At 33.6% G+C, this 19,350-nt stretch overlaps 3 protein-coding genes across 4 annotated transcripts; 2 read left to right on the forward strand and 1 right to left on the reverse strand.

The window, feature by feature from the left end:
* The first annotated feature begins 1,700 nt into the window (after nucleotides 1-1,700).
* Nucleotides 1,701-4,434, forward strand: LOC25489758 (scarecrow-like protein 1). Its single transcript, XM_013605915.3, has 2 exons — nucleotides 1,701-2,001; nucleotides 2,541-4,434. Exon 2 carries the CDS (start codon nucleotides 2,584-2,586, stop codon nucleotides 4,294-4,296), a length of 1,713 nt encoding a protein of 570 aa, XP_013461369.1. The 5' UTR covers nucleotides 1,701-2,001; nucleotides 2,541-2,583; the 3' UTR covers nucleotides 4,297-4,434.
* Nucleotides 4,435-8,588: 4,154 nt separating this feature from the next.
* Nucleotides 8,589-10,338, forward strand: LOC25489759 (thioredoxin 1). The gene is made up of 2 exons (XM_013605916.3): nucleotides 8,589-8,939; nucleotides 9,743-10,338. The coding sequence occupies exons 1-2, from the start codon at nucleotides 8,732-8,734 to the stop codon at nucleotides 10,060-10,062; spliced, it is 528 nt and encodes a 175-aa protein (XP_013461370.1). The 5' UTR covers nucleotides 8,589-8,731; the 3' UTR covers nucleotides 10,063-10,338.
* A 41-nt stretch (nucleotides 10,339-10,379) lies between these two features.
* Nucleotides 10,380-17,873, reverse strand: LOC25489760 (transcriptional corepressor SEUSS). Of its 2 annotated transcripts, XM_039831656.1 has the most exons (11): nucleotides 17,619-17,873; nucleotides 17,107-17,277; nucleotides 15,961-17,012; nucleotides 15,746-15,865; nucleotides 15,410-15,458; nucleotides 15,050-15,264; nucleotides 14,855-14,923; nucleotides 14,482-14,579; nucleotides 13,974-14,067; nucleotides 13,336-13,405; nucleotides 10,380-11,710 (listed from the first exon to the last, which is right to left on the reverse strand). In XM_039831656.1, exons 3-11 carry the CDS (start codon nucleotides 16,981-16,983, stop codon nucleotides 10,773-10,775), a joined length of 2,676 nt encoding a protein of 891 aa, XP_039687590.1. In that variant the 5' UTR covers nucleotides 16,984-17,012; nucleotides 17,107-17,277; nucleotides 17,619-17,873; the 3' UTR covers nucleotides 10,380-10,772. The 2 variants fall into 2 exon arrangements, with proteins under 2 accessions (XP_039687590.1, XP_013461371.1); XM_013605917.3 differs by lacking the exon at nucleotides 17,107-17,277.
* Nucleotides 17,874-19,350: the final 1,477 nt, after the last annotated feature.

Here is a 19,350-nt window from a genome sequence, read left to right on the forward strand (position 1 = left end):
GAGGTAATAATCCAAAAATTAAATATAAATTTTGTTTATGGAAGAAGAAGAAAAATGCAACAAAAAATTAAAAGTATTTCAAACAAAATAATAAAAGTTAAGCTTCCCTAAAAAAAAAAATCAAGCTAAAATATGCAAATGGTCCGTGAGGGAGTTTTGAAAAAGAAAAGAAAGTAGACCGATAACGAGGACAGGACAAATGAGAAGAGCCAAGAGACCATCCAATAACAAGTTTTTTGCTTTTCCACCTAGATAATTTCCTTTTAATACGATCATCCAAGGACTACCAAAAACTTAGTCAACGAGTATCGTCTTCTAATGACTGTGTTATATATGATCAATATAAAGATAATCGATTGCCCCCACAATGGTCAACAAAGTGCTTGCTCACTCGATGCCCAAAATTGAAAGATCAAAGATGAATTTAAGCAAATAAATTACAGTGACATATACGTGATCATGTATGAAATTTCATTTTCTGGTTGCACCAACCAATGCTAATGTAAAATTATAGAACGTAGATGACATACGAAGAACGAAAGAAACATGGAAAATGATACGTACGTAATATTATATTATTATGGTGAATACAAAGAAGTTTCGTTAATTTTGGACGGAAATCTTTGATGAATTTTGTTTTTGCATAGCTTGGTGATTTTCCAGAAGCTCGGTAGTTTTTGTCATGAAGCTCTTGAGTGTTTTCGAACGGGTCAATTCCGTTTTCGGTTATGTTTAATTTAAGTCTTCATACAAAATTAAATTCTTATACTGTTAAATTTTTTTAAAATTATCTATGTTTATTATACGATTTAAAAAAATTAAATAAACATATGCACTAAACTTCCTCTAAAAAAAGTATATGCACTAATTTTATTTTATATTTGAAAGAGATCACCTAATTAATGTTATTTTTTAAAATTTAAAAAATTTGAAGACTATTTTTAGGTATAAAATAGAAAAGTAAATTCATGAATCAGCGATCTTAGAAATTGTAGTAAGGCTTAACACAACACCACAAAATCAGATTGTGATGTGAAGATTGCCCTCAATTATAAACACATTCTCAAATCATATTTTATCCGATGCGACACTCTTTAACACACCCTCTTACGTCAAGACTGAACATATGGAGCATAAATATAAATGGTGAGTGAACTGATAGCGATAACTTGATAGCATGTGACTCAACAGATCTTAGATGAGACTCTGATACCATCTTAAAAATTATGTTTGAGCCTAACACAATTCTACAAAATCGGTTTTGTAAGAATGAGTTAGACCCAATTTCAACATTCATCTTTAGAATGATGATTATTTTTTTGAAGGAGTCTTTAAAATGATGATGAAATGTGTATTTAAGCCTTCAATTTTTTTTATAAAGTTATAATATTTTTAAGCCTTCAAATTTTTTAATAAAATTATAATATTTGTTACTTTAAAAAATAAAGTATCTTTTCTAAAAATATATTATCTTTACGAAAATAATATTATAATGTAATATTACATATCTCTAAAGAGATAGATTTTTGGATTCCTCTCAACTGTCTTTGAAGCATTATTATTATTATTCCAAATTATTGAGTTTTAAAGTCTATTTTCTTCATTTCTATACTTTTCTTTGACTATGCAATGCATGTTATATATCAGCTCAAAGTGTCCACTTGTTAGTATATTATTCGGCTTTAGCTTTGATCTTTACTTGTTGCTTTAATACCAACTTGAACTCTCTATCCAACAATTTTTTTTAATATAGAAAAACACAAATCAAGAAGTGGTCTTTCCTGCCTCTTGTCAAAAAACAATGCTAATTATGCCTTCATCTCCTTCAAAGGTTAATTCATACTCATTTCTCTCTCTTTTGTACAAAATGACAAAGTAGAAGGACTTCTATGCTCTTGTTCTGTCTGGTTCATGGTTAACAATAATTGCATGCAATAGATCATACACTTCCTCTTTGATTATTGATCTTTAACTGCTTTGGATCCCTCCTTCTGAGAAGAGGTACTAATATTTTACATGTTATTTGTATGAGTTTATATGATGCATGTGATTATAACAAATTTTAAGGAGATTATATTTAGTTTCCACTCTAGCTCAATGTTTGTTAAAATTCATTGTATATGTCTCTGCTTCAAAAGGGTGTTGTTTAGCCTTTTCTGTTTTTATCACTTTAAACTATGTACTCATCTTTTGAGTTGGAATTTCATACAAGAATAAGTTATGTTTGACTAAATCTAATAACCAATATTTGTTAGAAAAAGAAAGTAAGAAAATCATTCTCTTGGGTTGCCAAGTGATATAGTTAGTACTTGTACAGTTTCAATCTTAGTAGGTCTTCTCAGAATCAAGCAGTAGTGTGAAAGTTTGTGCAAGTATCTAATACTTTTCATTATAAAAACTTTTGAGAATTTTACAGAATGGATTATCAACCAGCTGATTCATAAGGATTTGACTATATTTTATCTGTTATGCTTTGTCATATTCATCATACCTTAATAGAATTTTCCAAGTTTGTTTTCTTCTTTTGTTTCTCCCATCAGGCCACAGTCATCCTAGAAATTTCAACAACTATATGTGAACTGAATGACGGATACAACCATGTCATTAATTGGATCTTCTGAGCTACCTCCGGCATCACATAAAAACGCTAAGCTCTACTCGCTAAAGGAAATTGATATTAACCCTGATTTGTCCTCCCAAATTACTTATTCTGATAAGCATAGAAGCATGTATATGACAGATGCTTACTCGAGCGAGAGTTACGAGAAGTATTTCCATGACTCGAATACAGAAGAACTGATAGAACCATCTAGTTCCAACGTCTCTACAAGTTTCATGCCAACAAGGCAACGTGGTGCTGATCAGTCCAGTTTTGGATCAGATTTGATAATGGAAAATCGAAGCATGGATTCAATTGAAGTTGATGGTGTAATGAGATCAAAACTAGAAGCATTGGAGAGGGCATTGCTTGATGATAGTGACATTGAGGAAGAAGAGGAATATGGTAATTCTCAAACCATGGAAATTGATCCTAACATTATTGATTGGGCTGATCCTGATCCAATTCAGAATATGCTGCTGTTCCATGACCATGACTCACCAAAGGAGTATTCGTCTCCAGATTCCAATATTAGCAGCATCAGTAGCACCACCAAAGAAATAACAAAAATTTCTAGGACCCCCAAGCAACTTCTTTATGAATGTGCTACTGCAATTTCAGAAGGAAATGAAGAGGAAGCATCGTCAATGATAAACAATCTCCGACGAATTGTCTCAATTCAAGGAGAGCCTTCCCAAAGAATTGCAGCCTATATGGTGGAGGGACTCGCCGCTCGCCTCGCTGAATCCGGAAAAAGTATTTATAGAGCTTTGAAATGCAAGGAACCTCCTTCTTCGGACCGTCTAGCAGCGATGCAGATATTGTTCGAGGTTTGTCCATGTTTTAAATTCGGGTTTATTGCTGCTAACAACGCAATTACAGAAGCGGTTAAAGATGAAACGAAAATTCATATCATAGATTTTGATATCAATCAAGGAAGTCAGTACATAACCCTGATTCAAACACTTGCTTCGAGGTCTTGTAAGCCATCACATGTTAGATTGACCGGGATTGATGATCCTGAGTCCGTGCAGCGATCCATTGGAGGACTAAAGATCATAGGACAACGACTTGAACAACTAGCAGAAACACTTGGTTTGTCATTTGAATTTCGAGCGGTCTCATCGAGGACTTCGATTGTCACCTCATCAATGCTTAATTGTCGTCGTGGAGAAGCTCTTGTGGTGAACTTTGCATTCCAGCTTCATCACATGCCTGACGAGAGCGTTTCAACAGTGAACGAAAGAGACCAACTTCTTCGCTTGGTAAAGAGTTTGAATCCAAAGCTTGTAACGGTCGTGGAGCAAGATGTAAACACCAATACCGCTCCGTTTTTGCAGAGATTTGTTGAAGCTTACAATTACTACTCAGCTGTGTTTGAGTCACTTGATTTTACTCTTCCTAGAGAAAGCCAGGATAGGATGAATGTTGAGAGGCAATGCTTGGCAAGAGATATTGTTAATACGGTTGCATGTGAAGGTGAAGATAGGATAGAACGGTATGAAGTCGCGGGAAAATGGAGAGCTAGGATGACAATGGCTGGATTCAGTTCATCACCAATGAGTACAAATGTGAGTGATGAAATCCAAAAACAAGTTAAGTTGTACTGTGATAGGTACAAGATAAAGGAGGAAAAGGGCGCACTTCATTTTGGTTGGGAAGACAAAAACTTGATTGTTGCTGCAGCATGGAGGTGACCAAGATAATAATTCATATCAGGATAGACTCATTCTAGTATTTGATGATGTAGTATTTTCTTGCTCAATAGTTCTGTACACTCACTATGATCTTTGTATTATAGTGTTTAGCTAATAATGAACTTTCATTTCATTTAAGTTCTTAACATAACCAGGAGGAAAAGGTAGCATGAAACAGTTATGCTTAGGATTTTTAGTTTCTTTTCAAACCTCATGTCCGCTACATCGCGTTTTAAGGTATTGTCCGCTCTGAGTCTTATATAAGTCTTCTCGGTTTGTCCATAGTTAAAATGGCCGTGAGCGGGCTGGCGACAGTATGTGTTTATAACCTATCTTTAACATCAACTCGCGGACAATGTTGGATTTTTTTGGTGTATTGAAACACTTTCCATGTCATGATTCCTTGTTAGCAATGAAGAAAAAAAAATTCCCACAAATCAACTTGGATTTTAAAAAAGCTCAAAGAATGTGATTTGGACAGTGACATCAACAATATTTTATGTCTTTGCAATGCAATAGGTATGACTTGTTTTATATAAAAAGAAAATGATTTTTTGTTTGTAATCTAATTAAAATCAAGAAGGTATAAAGCAAGATCAAGACGGCATGAATCAGGTACACACAAACTCCAAATAGAACCTAATAATTAATTATAATTTCATGTGGCATTATATACTTGTCATGGTTTAGCCAAAGCAAAACAAATCGAGGAACTTCTATTATATACTCCAACTTTATGCCACCTTGTTTTTGTTAAGTGGTCACAATCGTTTGAGAAAATTGTATTAGGGATCGTTTTCCTATTCAAAAATTAATACTCCATCTGTTTCTAATTATAAACAAATTTAAAAACTGAGAAAACTCTCTAAGGAAACGTCATTTGTGACACGAATATTGAGGCCTAACTCATCCATACAAAACCGGCTTGTACAGTGAGGAGTGTCTCCTCTTTATGAACTCTTCACAATAATCATATCTATCCGATGTGGGACTAAATCCCCTCGAGTGTTGGCCGCTAACACACCCCCTCACGCTTTAGCCCAGCCCAATGGACCTGAAGCGTGGAGATGCAAGCCCAACGATGGACCCGATAGACTCTGATACCATGTAGAAACTCAGGAAATACATAGAAACTCAGGAAAAGACATGGAAAAATATGTTTGTATATTTACTGAATGCCCTCAATTACAATAAGCTGCTCCTATATATATTGTAAGATAGGAGACAAGAATTCAAGGAAAATAATTACACATAAAACTAATTGATCCTATTATAATTGAGATATTAATTACAATAATGAGAAGATCATATAATTCTAGAAAAAAAAACTAATGTGTTATCATCTTCATATTCACCATCTCAATTCTCATATTCATACTCACTGCTAGCATTTCCATCACCATTGTTTCTCAAATAATTTGTTGACTCGTCTGATATCTACGGTGAAGTAATAAAATCATTACAATTTTAATTAACCCTGACAAACATGTTACATAAACACTACAATTTTTTAACGCTTGCAATGGATTGTTGTGTTTGGTCATCCATAGACATGATATTCTTGATGTTCTTCTACAAGTAAGAAGGCATGACAACATTTATAATCAATAACCAGTTTAACTAAAATTTGCAAAATGTTGCAACATGGCAGCTAATCACCATTTACAAATTCCTTTAACTAATATTTTTGCAACATGACAACTAATCACCATTTATCTTGGAGTATTACTATCCTTAATATTCACACAATCCTTAATTCTCGTATTAATTGAAAAACAAAAATCCAGTTTTATAATACACAGCCCACTTTTAAAACAACCTCCATTGTGAATTAAATTTTAAACATTTCTTTGGGAAAAACAGAACTAGGTTAAATATGGAAATGGAGGATTTATCATAATGAATGTTGCTAAGATGATAGTAGATACAAGGGATTTACTAAAAACAATATTTTGCCTACTCAAATCGGTATAACCCATTTACTACAGCTTGTTTGCAAGGCTTTGAAGGAATGACGAAATAAGGAAGAAACACTCTTGTCAGCGTCAATGGTAAACAACGACGAAAGGATGATGAAGATCAATCGCAACAGCATCAAGAAATATTGGGTTTTCACCTAGGTTTAGGGATGAAAGCTTGTTTAGTCTTTTTTTTCTTGAGAGGGAAAAGCTTGTTTAATCTTTGTCTACTAACTAGTAATTAATATATCCTTAAAAAAACCAACTGATTAATGTAATATATCCTTAAAAATCATAATGAATGATATAAGATAACGCCACCATTCATTATGATTTTTCTTAAATTCATTTGTATGTAATTTCTTAAACTTTTCAAATGTGTCACTTTTATGTTTCAAAATATGAACTCATACTAGAAGGATAATCATCAATCATTGTAAGAAAATAGAAACCTCCCACATAAATAATCATTGTTGTTGAACCTAAAGATCTCCGTAAATATACTCAAAATGTCAACTAGAAGGATTCATGCCACTTCCAAACTTCACTCTATATTGCTTTCCTAGTTTGCAATTATCACAAAATTTTAGTTTCTCCAATTTATCTTTTCCTTACAAATCTTTCTTAGCTAGTACAACCAAACTCCTTTCACTAACATGCCCTAACCTTAATTGTCATGGTTTGATTTTTCTAAGAGTATTGACTAGATATAGATGCATGACCAATAACAGTAAAACCATCTTAAATGCATAAACCATTCATTCTTAGATCGTTAGGAATTATCAATGCACCATGCAAAAAAATTAAAACACCATGCTCAATTCTTGTGGAATTGTCCGGTCCATCAAACATACTTATGGAGACTAAATTTCACTCAAGTTCAGTAACATACCTCACATTTTGTAAAAGAAAATCATAGTTATATATAAAGAGATACATGGTTTTGGTGTAGTACTTTTATTTCAATTATACCATTCATTTAAATTATTATCGTAATTTCAATTTTATTTTTTTAAATATAATTTAAATTTAAATTTAAAAAATTAGTCAAATCTATTTATAATCCGAACAATTTAGCTACAATAGGAACAATATAACTTAATTTTTTTTATTGTAATATATTCTAAAGTATTTATAATCAGATACAACAAAACAAACATACAAGTGAAAAAAACGTTATTAAAAAAATGAAAAAACATGTCAGTGTTTGTCTTTACACTGGCTATCATAATAATGGTGACATGGATGATTAAATAAATCTTATAAATTTAGTTTATTTTTTAATTCGATAAAGTATAAATTTAGTTTATTAAGCTAATTCAGTTCACATGAGTATAATGGTGACATTGCAACTCTTTAGAAGAGTTTTTGAAATGATAGGTTGCAATGGTTGATACAATAGTATGCCTTCGAAACTCTTCGGACACAATTTTTAACACGTTCACACCTTTAGCCAAATACTCTCCCGTTTTAAAATATAAGCAAAATTTATTTTTTAAATTTATTCATTTAATGAATGAACCTAAAAAGTAAATTTTGCTTATATTTTATAATATAATGGAGGGAGTAGATGCAACCATGGGCTATTGAATGAGATTGCATCATTAAATATATTAAACCATTGCAACTTAGAGAGTCCACGCCCTTTATCTAAATGTACTTTTTTCAAAACAAAAAAAAAAAAAATTATCTAAATTTACTAATGTTTATTTATCTACCATAGCAAAAAATATATATATATATATATTTAGAAAGTCTCGCACATCCCACTTATTCACTTTAAAAATTAACTCTAACTACTATACTACTTGATTAAAAAAAACATATTTAGATAACTATTTCTTATTGTTAATGTGTACCTTTTTTTAAAAACCATAGATTCATTAACGTGTAATTTTGGAGATTAATCCCTTAAAGTAATTGAAATCTATGTGATGGGTTGATTTCTTTTGAAAAATGTTTGTATATATAAATCCGTTAGAAATCAAACTTTAAACTAAATAGTTAAGAGACCAAAATATATACCAATTATATTAACCTATATTTCTAATGTATATCTAATTTTATCCAAGTGATTATTGAGTTTAATATAAGCTCACTTCAACCGAAAACATTTGAGTTTGATCCCTAATTATAACAATCGGTTGTGAAATTTTATTTACCTCTTAATTTAGAAGAAGAAAAAAAATTGTAAAACTCATTTCTGGTTCTTGGAATTTTGGATGATGTGTACCACTTTTTAGTGGGACAAAAGTAGAGAAGTATGAAAACATAAATGACATCCACCACATGAATTCGAGCCTTCTTAGAACCTCACAATCTATAATAATATCCACTTACAAACACACACTTCAGATTTCAAACCAAACAAATTAAAAACCACCAAAACACTAGAAGCTTATCCACAAGTGCTGAAAAACCTGACTGCACTTTCCACAAACTATTGAGTAGAAGAATTTTACACACAAAGTAGCAACATGGCTTTGGAGAATTGTTTAAGAGTATCCACAGCCAGACCTCAGTGTCTTCCTTCATTGTTTCCAACTTCAAGGGAAAAGGTTGTTTTCTCAGCTCAAAGAGCAGGATTCAAGAAATCTGTGCTGAACTCAACACTATCATTCCCATCTGGTGTTGCCTACAGAAAATCTCGTTTTATTTGCAATGCTCGTGAAGCTGTAAATGAAGGTACACTTTCTTGTAACTTTTGAACTGTTTTTCTTGAGAAGTTGTGAAGAGATAGATAGTATAGTATCAAAAACTGCATCTGAATATTTTGTTATGAGTCTTTTACACTAGATATGACCTGAAAATGAATGTTTAATAACCTGAAGACATTTTTCGTCTTACAAGTTGGTTTTATAATTGAGTTAGATCAAGTTCAAATGTTAACATGATATCAGAGCTTATTTAAGATATTTTCGGCCACTCGGGTCACGCTTGAGATGTTCACTCCTGCATTGGATGATATGTGGTTTGAAAATGAGTTTATAAATGAAGACATTTGTCATCTTACAAATTGGTTTTGTAAGGTTGAGTTCGCTTCAACTGAAATCTTAAGATAGTTTGCGGCTAGAGATACACCTTATCTTCACATTATAATTGAATTTAATTTAGGAAGAATTCCTAAACAGGTTAAAACTTAATGTTCAATGCCACCATGTAAGTGACTAAGACTAAACATGTTTGCTTCTTGGTTTCCTTGTACTGTATTCTGAATTTTATTTTCTCATTGAGGATTGAGCATAAGAGAGGATTTAGGTAGAGCACTTCTAAATGCATGTATGGATTGACGGTAGTAGGTTTGGCAGATTAACGGTGTGTCATTGTGATTTTGGCAAAAACAGCATTTTACAGCTTCAACAAAATCACGATATCACCGTAATTCCCCCATACTCAGTCAATCCAAACATGCAAAAGTGGATTTACCCTAAGTAGTCACTACGGTGTCTTGTCTAAGGAAGTAACACATGTATACTCAAACTTGGCAGTTGGAGCAGTGACTGACTCAAGCTGGAATGAGCTTGTTCTTGCAAGTGACACCCCTGTGCTGGTAGATTTTTGGGCACCATGGTGTGGTCCATGCAGGATGATAGCGCCTATTATTGATGAGCTAGCCAAAGAATATGCTGGGAAAATTTCGTGCTACAAGCTCAACACAGATGAGAATCCAAACATAGCAACAAAGTACGGCATCAGAAGCATTCCAACTGTTCTATTTTTCAAGAATGGAGAGAAAAAAGAAAGTGTAATTGGTGCAGTTCCAAAGTCTACTCTGTCTACAACTGTGGAAAAATATATTGATGCATGAACTCAGAAAAAATGATACATAATGACATGCATTATAACACCAAAAATGGTTGAACTGGGATTGAAAAATGAAAATCGTGACTTTGCTGATTTTCATTTTATCCCATTCTTTTCCATGCCCTGCAAGGCAAAAGGTAGTTTGTATCTTTATCATATCTGTGTAAGGATTATCTTTCAATATATGGATTCAACACATTGAACAATCCTTGTATATTTCTTTATTTCAAATCATTTTGTAAAGTTTTTTACATTGGATAAACAGACCTCCTTCTTTGAATGTTGATTACCTTAAAATCGATGATTGTTTGGAATAATATGTAATTACTCTCCCAACAACCGGTTACTATTGTAGGGAAAAACCTGACATGTTACTCGACCATGAGTGTGTATCAAGGGTGAGTTTCAGTTTGTAATGGAAAAAACTCGTGACATTACAAAAACTTAAATATAAAGTTGCACTTGACTTCACAAGAGAAAGAAAGAAAAAAAAATTAGCCCCATAGCCACACAACCAGCCAACAATTTTCATTTCTTATATATAAAATCATATATTGGCACAGTGGCCTAACCCTATCACTGCCCAATTGTGTTCTTCCGTTGTCTCCGGCCAAAGGCAATTCTACCATTGCTCATCATGCTGCAAAAGCAGCTGTCAAGAACCACAACATGCATACCATTTACAAAGTGCAAAGGCTCTTAAGGAGAAGGTTTTCAATCAAATTGAAAATTACTAAAACCATTTACTGCTCCTAGACCACTAAGTAGTTGGTTTGACAGATCCTGTTGATGATTCATAGCTTGATCCCGAGCAATGGATGCCATTCCTCCCCTTCCGTTCATGACTGAATGGTTTACCATAGCAGCTCTGATTCCATTAGGCATAGTGGATGGAACGAACCCCACTGTTCCATAATTACCGACACCTGAATTACTATTCACTGTGCCATTACCATTGTTGAGCCCTGTATTTGCACTCATTGGCAGAATACCATTTACATTCTTCAAGTCATTTCCTATAGAACCAGCACCTGCCATTCCACCAGTACCATTCATTTGGGATGACATCATCATCTCATGTATGATTTTCTGGACTGAGTTTTGAGCATCACTTGGGTCAGCATCACCAGAAAGAGATGGTTGATATTGATTTTGTTGCAGTGAAATATTAGCTGGTGAATTTGTTGTATTCATTTGATTGGGAGGCGTTAAAATGGATCGAGGTGTTTGTGGGGGGTTATTAGATGAGGATGGTGTAGGTGGTGACTGAAAAGGGGATGAGTTTGGCTGGGCCTGTGGCACAGTACTGGAGGAACCAGGGGATGGAATCTGAACAGAATTACCTCCATATGGACTGCTTGCATTGTTCATTGAATTTTGTCTAGAATTCACAGAGTTTTGGTGGAGAAGTCCAACAATAGTGCTTGTGGTTGTTGATGCGGACGCCGAGTTGACAGAACTATTTACACTAACCATACCATTGCTGGAAGCAATTTGCATGGAAGCAGCTTGCACTGGGTTTTGATCGCCATTTGAGTTATGGACCATCATTTGTTGCTGCTGCTGTTGTTTTAATTGATCTTCATGCTGTTGAGCTTGATTACGAACTCCACAGGAATTAACTGTTCTCCGAGGGAATTTAGCTAAGCTCTCTGTATGAAGGTAAAAAAAAAAAACCAAAAGAAAAATCCATCATCCCTATCAGAACAATCAAACAGCTGGCAATGATATATATATAAGAATAAAAATATATATAACTACAAACAGTAATGTGCAACACACACCCCTCTGTTTATTCTCAATCAACTACATTTTCTTCTGGTTAAGTGATAATGCAGAACTATTGTGAGAATCATTTTCCCAGCTATTAGCCTATTACAGTGATCAAAGCTAGAGAGATGATTACTGCAAAATCAGTTGCCCATAAAAACATCAAGTACAACAAAAATGATTTACAGATCACCCTCTTGATCTCAAACTTGTCCTTCAACAACCTTTCAATCTCAAATATTAAATGATTTTACTAGTACACAGCCTTGAACCAACAGATAGACATAAGCTTATCTTAACCTCACAAGTATCAAAAACATTGACACCAGGAAATAGAAATGGAACTTAGGCATGAAGGAAAACAGTCAACAAAAGGCGGTAAATAAGGAGTTAACAAAAAATGAAAATCTGCAACTTTTTCCTACCAAATAACAAGTTCAAGTTGTAACAGGCTAATATTAGGTAACCCACTTGGGTTGATCTGGTGGTGTTGCATGGGACATTGGAGTGTGCTCCTCTCAAGGTCTCAGGTTTGATTCTCTCTAGTGCCAATTTCGGTGGGCTAGTTTAGTTTCTTCATAAAAATAATAAAATAAAATAAAATAAAATAAAACCTAATACTAGGTAAGCTCTAGTTGTCTAGCACACAAATCATCTTCAGTGGAGGCATTATGAACTCTAATTGCCTGCTCTTGATTACCTCATCTTTAGTTATCTTACCAAAGGTGTATGCAAGCCCAATTTCAAATCATAAGACCAAAAGGGCCTAAATTGCTACTTCTGTAAGCAATTATAAATCAGTTGGACAGATTTGGAGAAAATAGCACTTCCTTGATTGTTGTGCGAAGTAACCTAGGCTATTTATTTCTCTCTCCCGACTGTAAACGTATAAATTGTGTGCAGGCTCAACAAGACTTATTTCCATCTCTCTGACCATACATCATTTTGAAACTTGAATCAATCCTCCATAGAAAATGCCACCAATACCCCTCCAAAATTGATCAAAGACCCTTAAAAATACATATAGTCACACCACACCAACTTAGTCTCCAAGACCAATCCTAAAATACGTGGATCTTCTAGTTTCTTCATAAATCAGAGGCGGCAGCATCTAGAACTAATTCTGTATTTCCAATTATTGATACTAGACATAGCTTTGAAAGGATCAAACCAAGGTCCCCAAATATGATACTGGACATAGCTTTGAAAGGATCAAACCAAGGTCCCCGAATATGAACTAACAAGTAGGATAACATTGAGACAAGAATGATATCCAAAATCTTTTTTTTTTTATGTAAAAAGGTAGAGATGAAAACTGAATGCATGAAGACCCAACTTTTATATGATATTCATAGTTTAATAAGGAATAGACATAGTGAATCAATATTGAAACAATACATGTGAACACTTGAACTCTCTACTCAATAAAACAATACTCAACTTTCACATTCATATCTATAGACTATACTTGCATATGAAGAATCAACCACGTAAAATATTAACTTACCCATAGGTCCAGTCCCAGTTTCTCTACTGTAATCTATCAAGTCTTTCATGCTATTTACCACTTCTGATATCTGCATCATAATCAATAAACAACGAGGTTTTTCATGTTTCCACAGTAGAGTTCATTGGAAAAAAAATCCTCTAGATGAACTCCTGAGGTCAAAAATTATTTCTGCAGCATATGGCAAAAAAACAATAAAAAGAAAAGAGGGATTCTTTTTCCTCTGTCTGTGCAAATGGAAAGAATTCATAATGCGTGTGTTCCTTGATAATCACTATCCCGAAGAGAAACAAAATACAAAAGACAGATCATCTCTTGAGTAAAGAGACCCTGTTTAAAGATTGACTCAGGAAAATATAGTAAGCAGAATTTAGAAGCATTGTTATATTTTGCAGTCACATTAAGATAAAGAAAACTGAGCAAGGATTTTCTATTCAAAACAAGCAAGGACTAGTAGGGTGATTTGTTCACAAATTTCCCAAATAAAGGTTATGATGGTGCCACAAAAGATACAATAGTTCCACACAAATCAAATGTCGATTTAAACATTAAAAGGAAATAGAATATATTTTCTCATTAATGTGTAGACTGAAGATCAAAATAGTACTATAAGCAATGACATAAGAATAAAACATTACCTGTAGGCAGCGCACATATCTCTTTGTATATCCTAAATCATTAACCAATGGAACTTCTAGGGCTTTGGCCAATTGACGGGCTGATGCAACAAACCTGGAAAAGCAGAGTATAGTATTGTTAAAATAAAAACAGAAATATACAGCAACAAGCAACCCTAATTAAGTTAGACCAAAAAGGGATCAAGAGAGAGGACTGTTGCAAGATAGACTGTAGCATCAATTAGAAATCAAATAAACATCAGCAAACATGGTTTATTATATACACGATGGTCAACCACCAAAAGAAGGGCTACAACATAAAAAGAGAGTGGAAAAAATCGCAGAACACATTTTACTAGAAGAGATGAACATTTTGAGACGTACACGTTAAATCCCTAATCAAAAGGAAATAAGCCATGACCCATTCCATGATCCCAGAACAAGGAAGTTAATTATTATGTTTAAGATTCAAGTTTTGAAGAGAAATAGCATCAGCAAGAATTTGACATGTTTGGCTAAACAGACTCACATATTGCAATTATTTTGTAACTCTGGAGCAGATGCATTGGGTGTTGCATTTTGAGTTAAAGCCTGGTATTTCTGGGCAACCGCTCCAATCTGACTAACCTGTGGATAATAAAAATGAAGTAATAATAAGAATGAATAATCAGAGTGTATAATATATAGCCGAACTCTGCTCCACTAACATATCTACAATCTAAACACCAGCATTACAAAAGGGTATTCCTACCATAATAACTAGCAACAAAACCAAGGGAGTCTTATATCCATGGCAAATATCTTGTAAAATAACAATCTCAACTTACAACAGACTTTAAATAAACAGTTAAAGTACTCTTTATAGTAACAGGCATTTATGATTCAACTACTTAATCAGCAACCTGAGGTATTAACAATCTTCTGGGGATGAGCTCTTCATGGCGCCGAGCACAAAATTCCCAAGAGCATATCTGCAAAAGAAATAATAAACACGAGAATGTCAGTTAAACATTTTTTTTTTCACATAGAGAATGCCAACAATGATAATAACAAGCATTTTTCAGCATAATTAGAATGTGTTGATTTATATACGCTACCTTCAGGTCTGGAGAGAAAACTATTCGAAGTTGACCGTCACGAACAACACGAAGTTGCTCAAAAACACTTTCTTGTATTGCTTTTGCATAGTCTAGAACAATCTGGCCAGAGGAATTATGATATTCACGGGGCATGTCAACATAAAGTAGCTCTTCCAGAGTGCCACTTTCATACTTTATCTTGAAAAGCCTAGGAAGAACCTCAACGGTTGCTTCTGAAAACCCAGAAGAAGAATATATTTAATAGAAAGTTAAGATATATTTAATAGAAAGTTAAGATGCCAACATTCATACAAATGGTGGAGAATAGAAATACACTGAATAATGAAATGCAGGAAAAAACCTCCAAAAAAAACTTACCAAACCCACGGCCTGGTTTCCGATTACATATTTCGCAGTGCCATACATCCTGAAAATATTTAAAGAAACCGTATTTAACTAAAACTAATGTTTAGCATCAATGAGATTACTACTGGAGATGGCTCCTTGAATACCATTGAATGTCCATGGCAACATTTAAAGCAATAGTTACTTGGTCCTGAGACATAAAAATATGGCACCCACAACAACTAAATTTAAGATACCGACACTAGCGCATTGTACAGTTAAATACACCATTCAATAATTAAGTTATGATCTTTGACAAGAGTATCCAGGCCTTAAAATTGGATTTCAGGGCATTCTTTGGCAACGAACCTGAGGGAAAACTCCAGTTGTTTGTCTGCTACTTCCATACATCGAAACACACCATTTCTTCTTGGCATTAGGAGCATAATACTCAGCAACAAACTTCCTCCAAAACTCGATGTTGTTATCCTATATAATAAAACCCAAGTGCAAAACCTATTATTAATACATACGAGTATATGATATACACACAGAACAAAGGCAGTATATAGATCAATTCTTACTTCAGGTCTATGTTGTTGCTGATACATGTAGTGTGTCAGCCGCCTCGCACACATCCCTGGTTCATATGCCGGTTTCACAGGAGACCTCATAGGCATATTCTGCTGTTGAAATTGCTGTGGTAATTGAGACCGTTGCTGAGGCATTGCCTTTAAGAGTTGTTGCTGCTGCTGCTGGTGTTGCTGTAGCTGTAAAAGCCTGTGATGGTTCAAAAGATTGATCTGAGCAGCAGTAGCCTGAGAAGATTGTCTCGACATGTGGAGGAACTGTTGTTGTTGTTGATGCTGCTGTTGCTGCTGCAAAAATAACGGCTGATCACAATGTTGGGGCTCCATTTTAACTGGTGCCAGAGATCTCATTGTTTGAATTTGTTGCTGTTCTAATTTCACAGGAGGAAGATTCCTCATTGATTGCAGCTGCTGCTGTCCAAGTTGGTCATTATTTAGCTGGGGCTCTAACTTCACTGGTCCCATTCCACCTATTCCTCGCATTGATTGAAAATGCTGTTGCTGCTGCGTATTCAGAGGAGAAGAGAACTGTTGCATTGACTGCTGGCTGTGTTGGAAATTTTGAGTATCAAGCGGTTGAGAATGCTGATGATCTGGCAACAGTTGGTTTGTAGAAGAGTTGGAAAATTGTTGACCCTGAACTTGACCAGAGGAACCCGCACTCGTCATATTTGATTGTCCAAATGAGGATGGAGAATTAGGGAAGCTTGTTCCATTGCCAACACTGGAAAGTTGGCCTATTTCACTTCCAGTTTCAATTCCTCCACGCTGGCTACTTCCTGGACCAGTAAGCCCATGGTTTGGAACTCCATTTGGGAAAGATTGATTCAGCATAGAAGTTATATTGGACATATTTCCTAGAATGTTCATGTTGTTGAATTGAGTACGAGGAGACACAAGCGAAGACATTGGAGCCCCTTGAGCTCCTAACATTCCTGAATTTGATCTCATTAGAGAAGGTGAAAGAGACTGAGCACCGCCAATAGGAGTTGGTGGCCCTGGTCCTGGTGGTACCATGTCTCAATATTTGGCCTTCGAGCAATCACCTAAGCAGAACAACTAACTTACATAAAACATGTATTCAACAAGAACAAACTACAATGACACAGCATGTCACAAACTCGGCATAATAACTCACACCAGAAAGCATTTCAACCCAAATTCATCGCCAAAAAACATCAGTCTTCACTGAGATTCCTTCATAAACATGAAGTATTACCAAAACCAACCATGAAACAACCTTTGATTCTGAACACTACAATTGCACTAAATCCCATAATGAACAACTACCAAACAGCTTTCAATGAATCTCTGTACAACAAATGACTTTTTAGATCCAACCCATCAATCAACACACAATATAAACAATATCCCAATAAACCAATTAATTAAAGCACAAAAATTTCAATCAACAATGATATAAAAAATTCACTATCACAGTATCACACTAATCACCAATTAAAAAAACAATTACAAAACAAAATTAATCAGCTTTAATCAAATTAAGACTATCGGTAAAGAAAAAACTACCATTTCTCCCAAAACAAATTCAAGCACAATTGAAACAAAAACACAAGAAACAAACATAATCAAAGTAAAAATTAAGACTTTAATCAAAAAAATAAAACAAATTGAGACTTCGCATAACTCACCGATAGCTGAAGAAAATTGAGAAATTGAAGAGAAATTAAATATGGGAAGTGATCAATGAATTGAGAGGATGCAAAAAGTTTGGAACTTTGCACTTGGGTTGTGAATTATCATCCTTAAATTACTTGATTAGGGTTTTATAAGTGTAATTAGGATAAGTAGTAGCAACATCTTCAATCACAGTGAAACGTTCTGCTATGTTCTGCTGCTGCTAAGTGTTAACAGTTATGTGTGTTTTTTTAGAGAGAGAAAGTAGAGGGAGAAAAAGTCACTTGCGGACGTCAAGGTTATATTCGATTTGATTGAATTTTATTTGAGTAAAGAGTCAATTTTTCCCTGAAATTGTAAGTTTCATCAATTACCTCTTTGAAATTAACAAAACTTCAATTATCCTTCTGAAATTTCACAACGTTAGTCAATTTATCTCATCCGTCAAATTTTTCTATTAGTGAACATGACGTTTTGCAAATACCCCTCTAAAGTTTTGCATTTATGTGCAAAATGCCCCCGAACTTAAAAATTTATATTATTTTTTTCTTAAAAACAAACAATTAATAGTTAAATATTAAAGATAACTATTAAATTTGAAGTTTGGAAAAACTACATACATATATACATCAAAATAGGGAAAAATATGTATTTTTAAAGTGACAATAATGGTTATTTCTAATAGATAAATTATTATTTTTAAAGGTTTATAAACAAATTAATAATCAGATTTAAATTTATATTTTCTCCTTCACCATCTTAGTCTTTTAACTCCTCCAACTCCTTCAACAATTTGCTCAAATCATTTAAACTACACAACCCCCAATATTAATCCACAAATCATCCCATTATTGCCACTTTAAAAAATACATATTTTCCTCATTTTGGAGCCTATTTTGATGTATATATGCATTTAGTTTTCCCAAATTTCAAAATTAATAGTTAGTTTTAATATTTAATTATTAATTGTTTGTTTTTAAGAAAAAAATAATATAAACTTTTAAGTTTGGGGGGCATTTTGCACATAAGTGCAAAATTTCGGGGATATTTGCAAAACGTCATGTTCACTAACAGAAAAATTTGACGGAGGGGGTAAATTGACTAACGTTGTGAAATTTCAGGGGGTAATTGAAGTTTTGTTAATTTCAGGAGGATAATTGATGAAACTTACAATTTCAGAGGGGAAATTGACTATTTACTCAATTTTATTTTCATTTTCATTTTCATTTCATTCTCTCTCTTTCCTTTGAAAAAAATATGAAGTCAAATCCCTTCCTATATTTTTGTGAATAAAGATTCTCTTTAAAAATCACGCAAATATATATCAGTTGACAAAGACATTGTAATATATAAGAATCCGATTTAAATATAGGATTATATGTGTATTTTGTCTATAGTTGATAACGATAATAATATGCGGGGTTGGTTTGTACTTTAAATTTACGACTTCTTTACATTTAATTGTGAATTAAGTCATTACATTACTTTAACGGTTGATGATTTAATAGTCAAAATCTTTATTCATTAAAAAAAATCAAAATATTTATATTATTTCTTAAAAAAATAAAATTTATATAAGGAATCTGCTTCAATTTCTTTTCTTTTTTTTTTTCTAATGTGCTTAAGCTATACGTATGCACCATGACTATCATGATTCATCATGGTCTATGCTATGGGTGTATGTTTTTCTACATCATTGTCACGGTCTTTTAGCATACATTGATTTGCTTATTACGTATATGACCT

The sequence above is a fragment of the Medicago truncatula genome, chromosome 3, assembly GCF_003473485.1.
Source record: "Medicago truncatula cultivar Jemalong A17 chromosome 3, MtrunA17r5.0-ANR, whole genome shotgun sequence".
In the NCBI taxonomy this organism is placed as follows: Eukaryota; Viridiplantae; Streptophyta; class Magnoliopsida; order Fabales; family Fabaceae; genus Medicago; species Medicago truncatula.

What these genes read in the sequence shown, in the direction of transcription:
- LOC25489758 (XM_013605915.3), top strand. Translation starts at nt 2,584, where the DNA reads ATGACGGATACAACCATGTCATTAATTGGATCTTCTGAGCTACCTCCG.
- LOC25489759 (XM_013605916.3), top strand. Translation starts at nt 8,732, where the DNA reads ATGGCTTTGGAGAATTGTTTAAGAGTATCCACAGCCAGACCTCAGTGT. An exon ending in TCGTGAAGCTGTAAATGAAG is followed by an intron (nt 8,940 to 9,742) that starts GTACACTTTCTT and finishes CAAACTTGGCAG; the next exon opens with TTGGAGCAGTGACTGACTCA.
- LOC25489760 (XM_013605917.3), bottom strand. Translation starts at nt 16,983, where the DNA reads ATGGTACCACCAGGACCAGGGCCACCAACTCCTATTGGCGGTGCTCAG. An exon ending in GATATGTGCGCTGCCTACAG is followed by an intron (nt 13,406 to 13,973) that starts GTAATGTTTTAT and finishes ATTATGATGCAG; the next exon opens with ATATCAGAAGTGGTAAATAG. An exon ending in AACTGGGACTGGACCTATGG is followed by an intron (nt 11,711 to 13,335) that starts GTAAGTTAATAT and finishes ACCTTCATACAG; the next exon opens with AGAGCTTAGCTAAATTCCCT.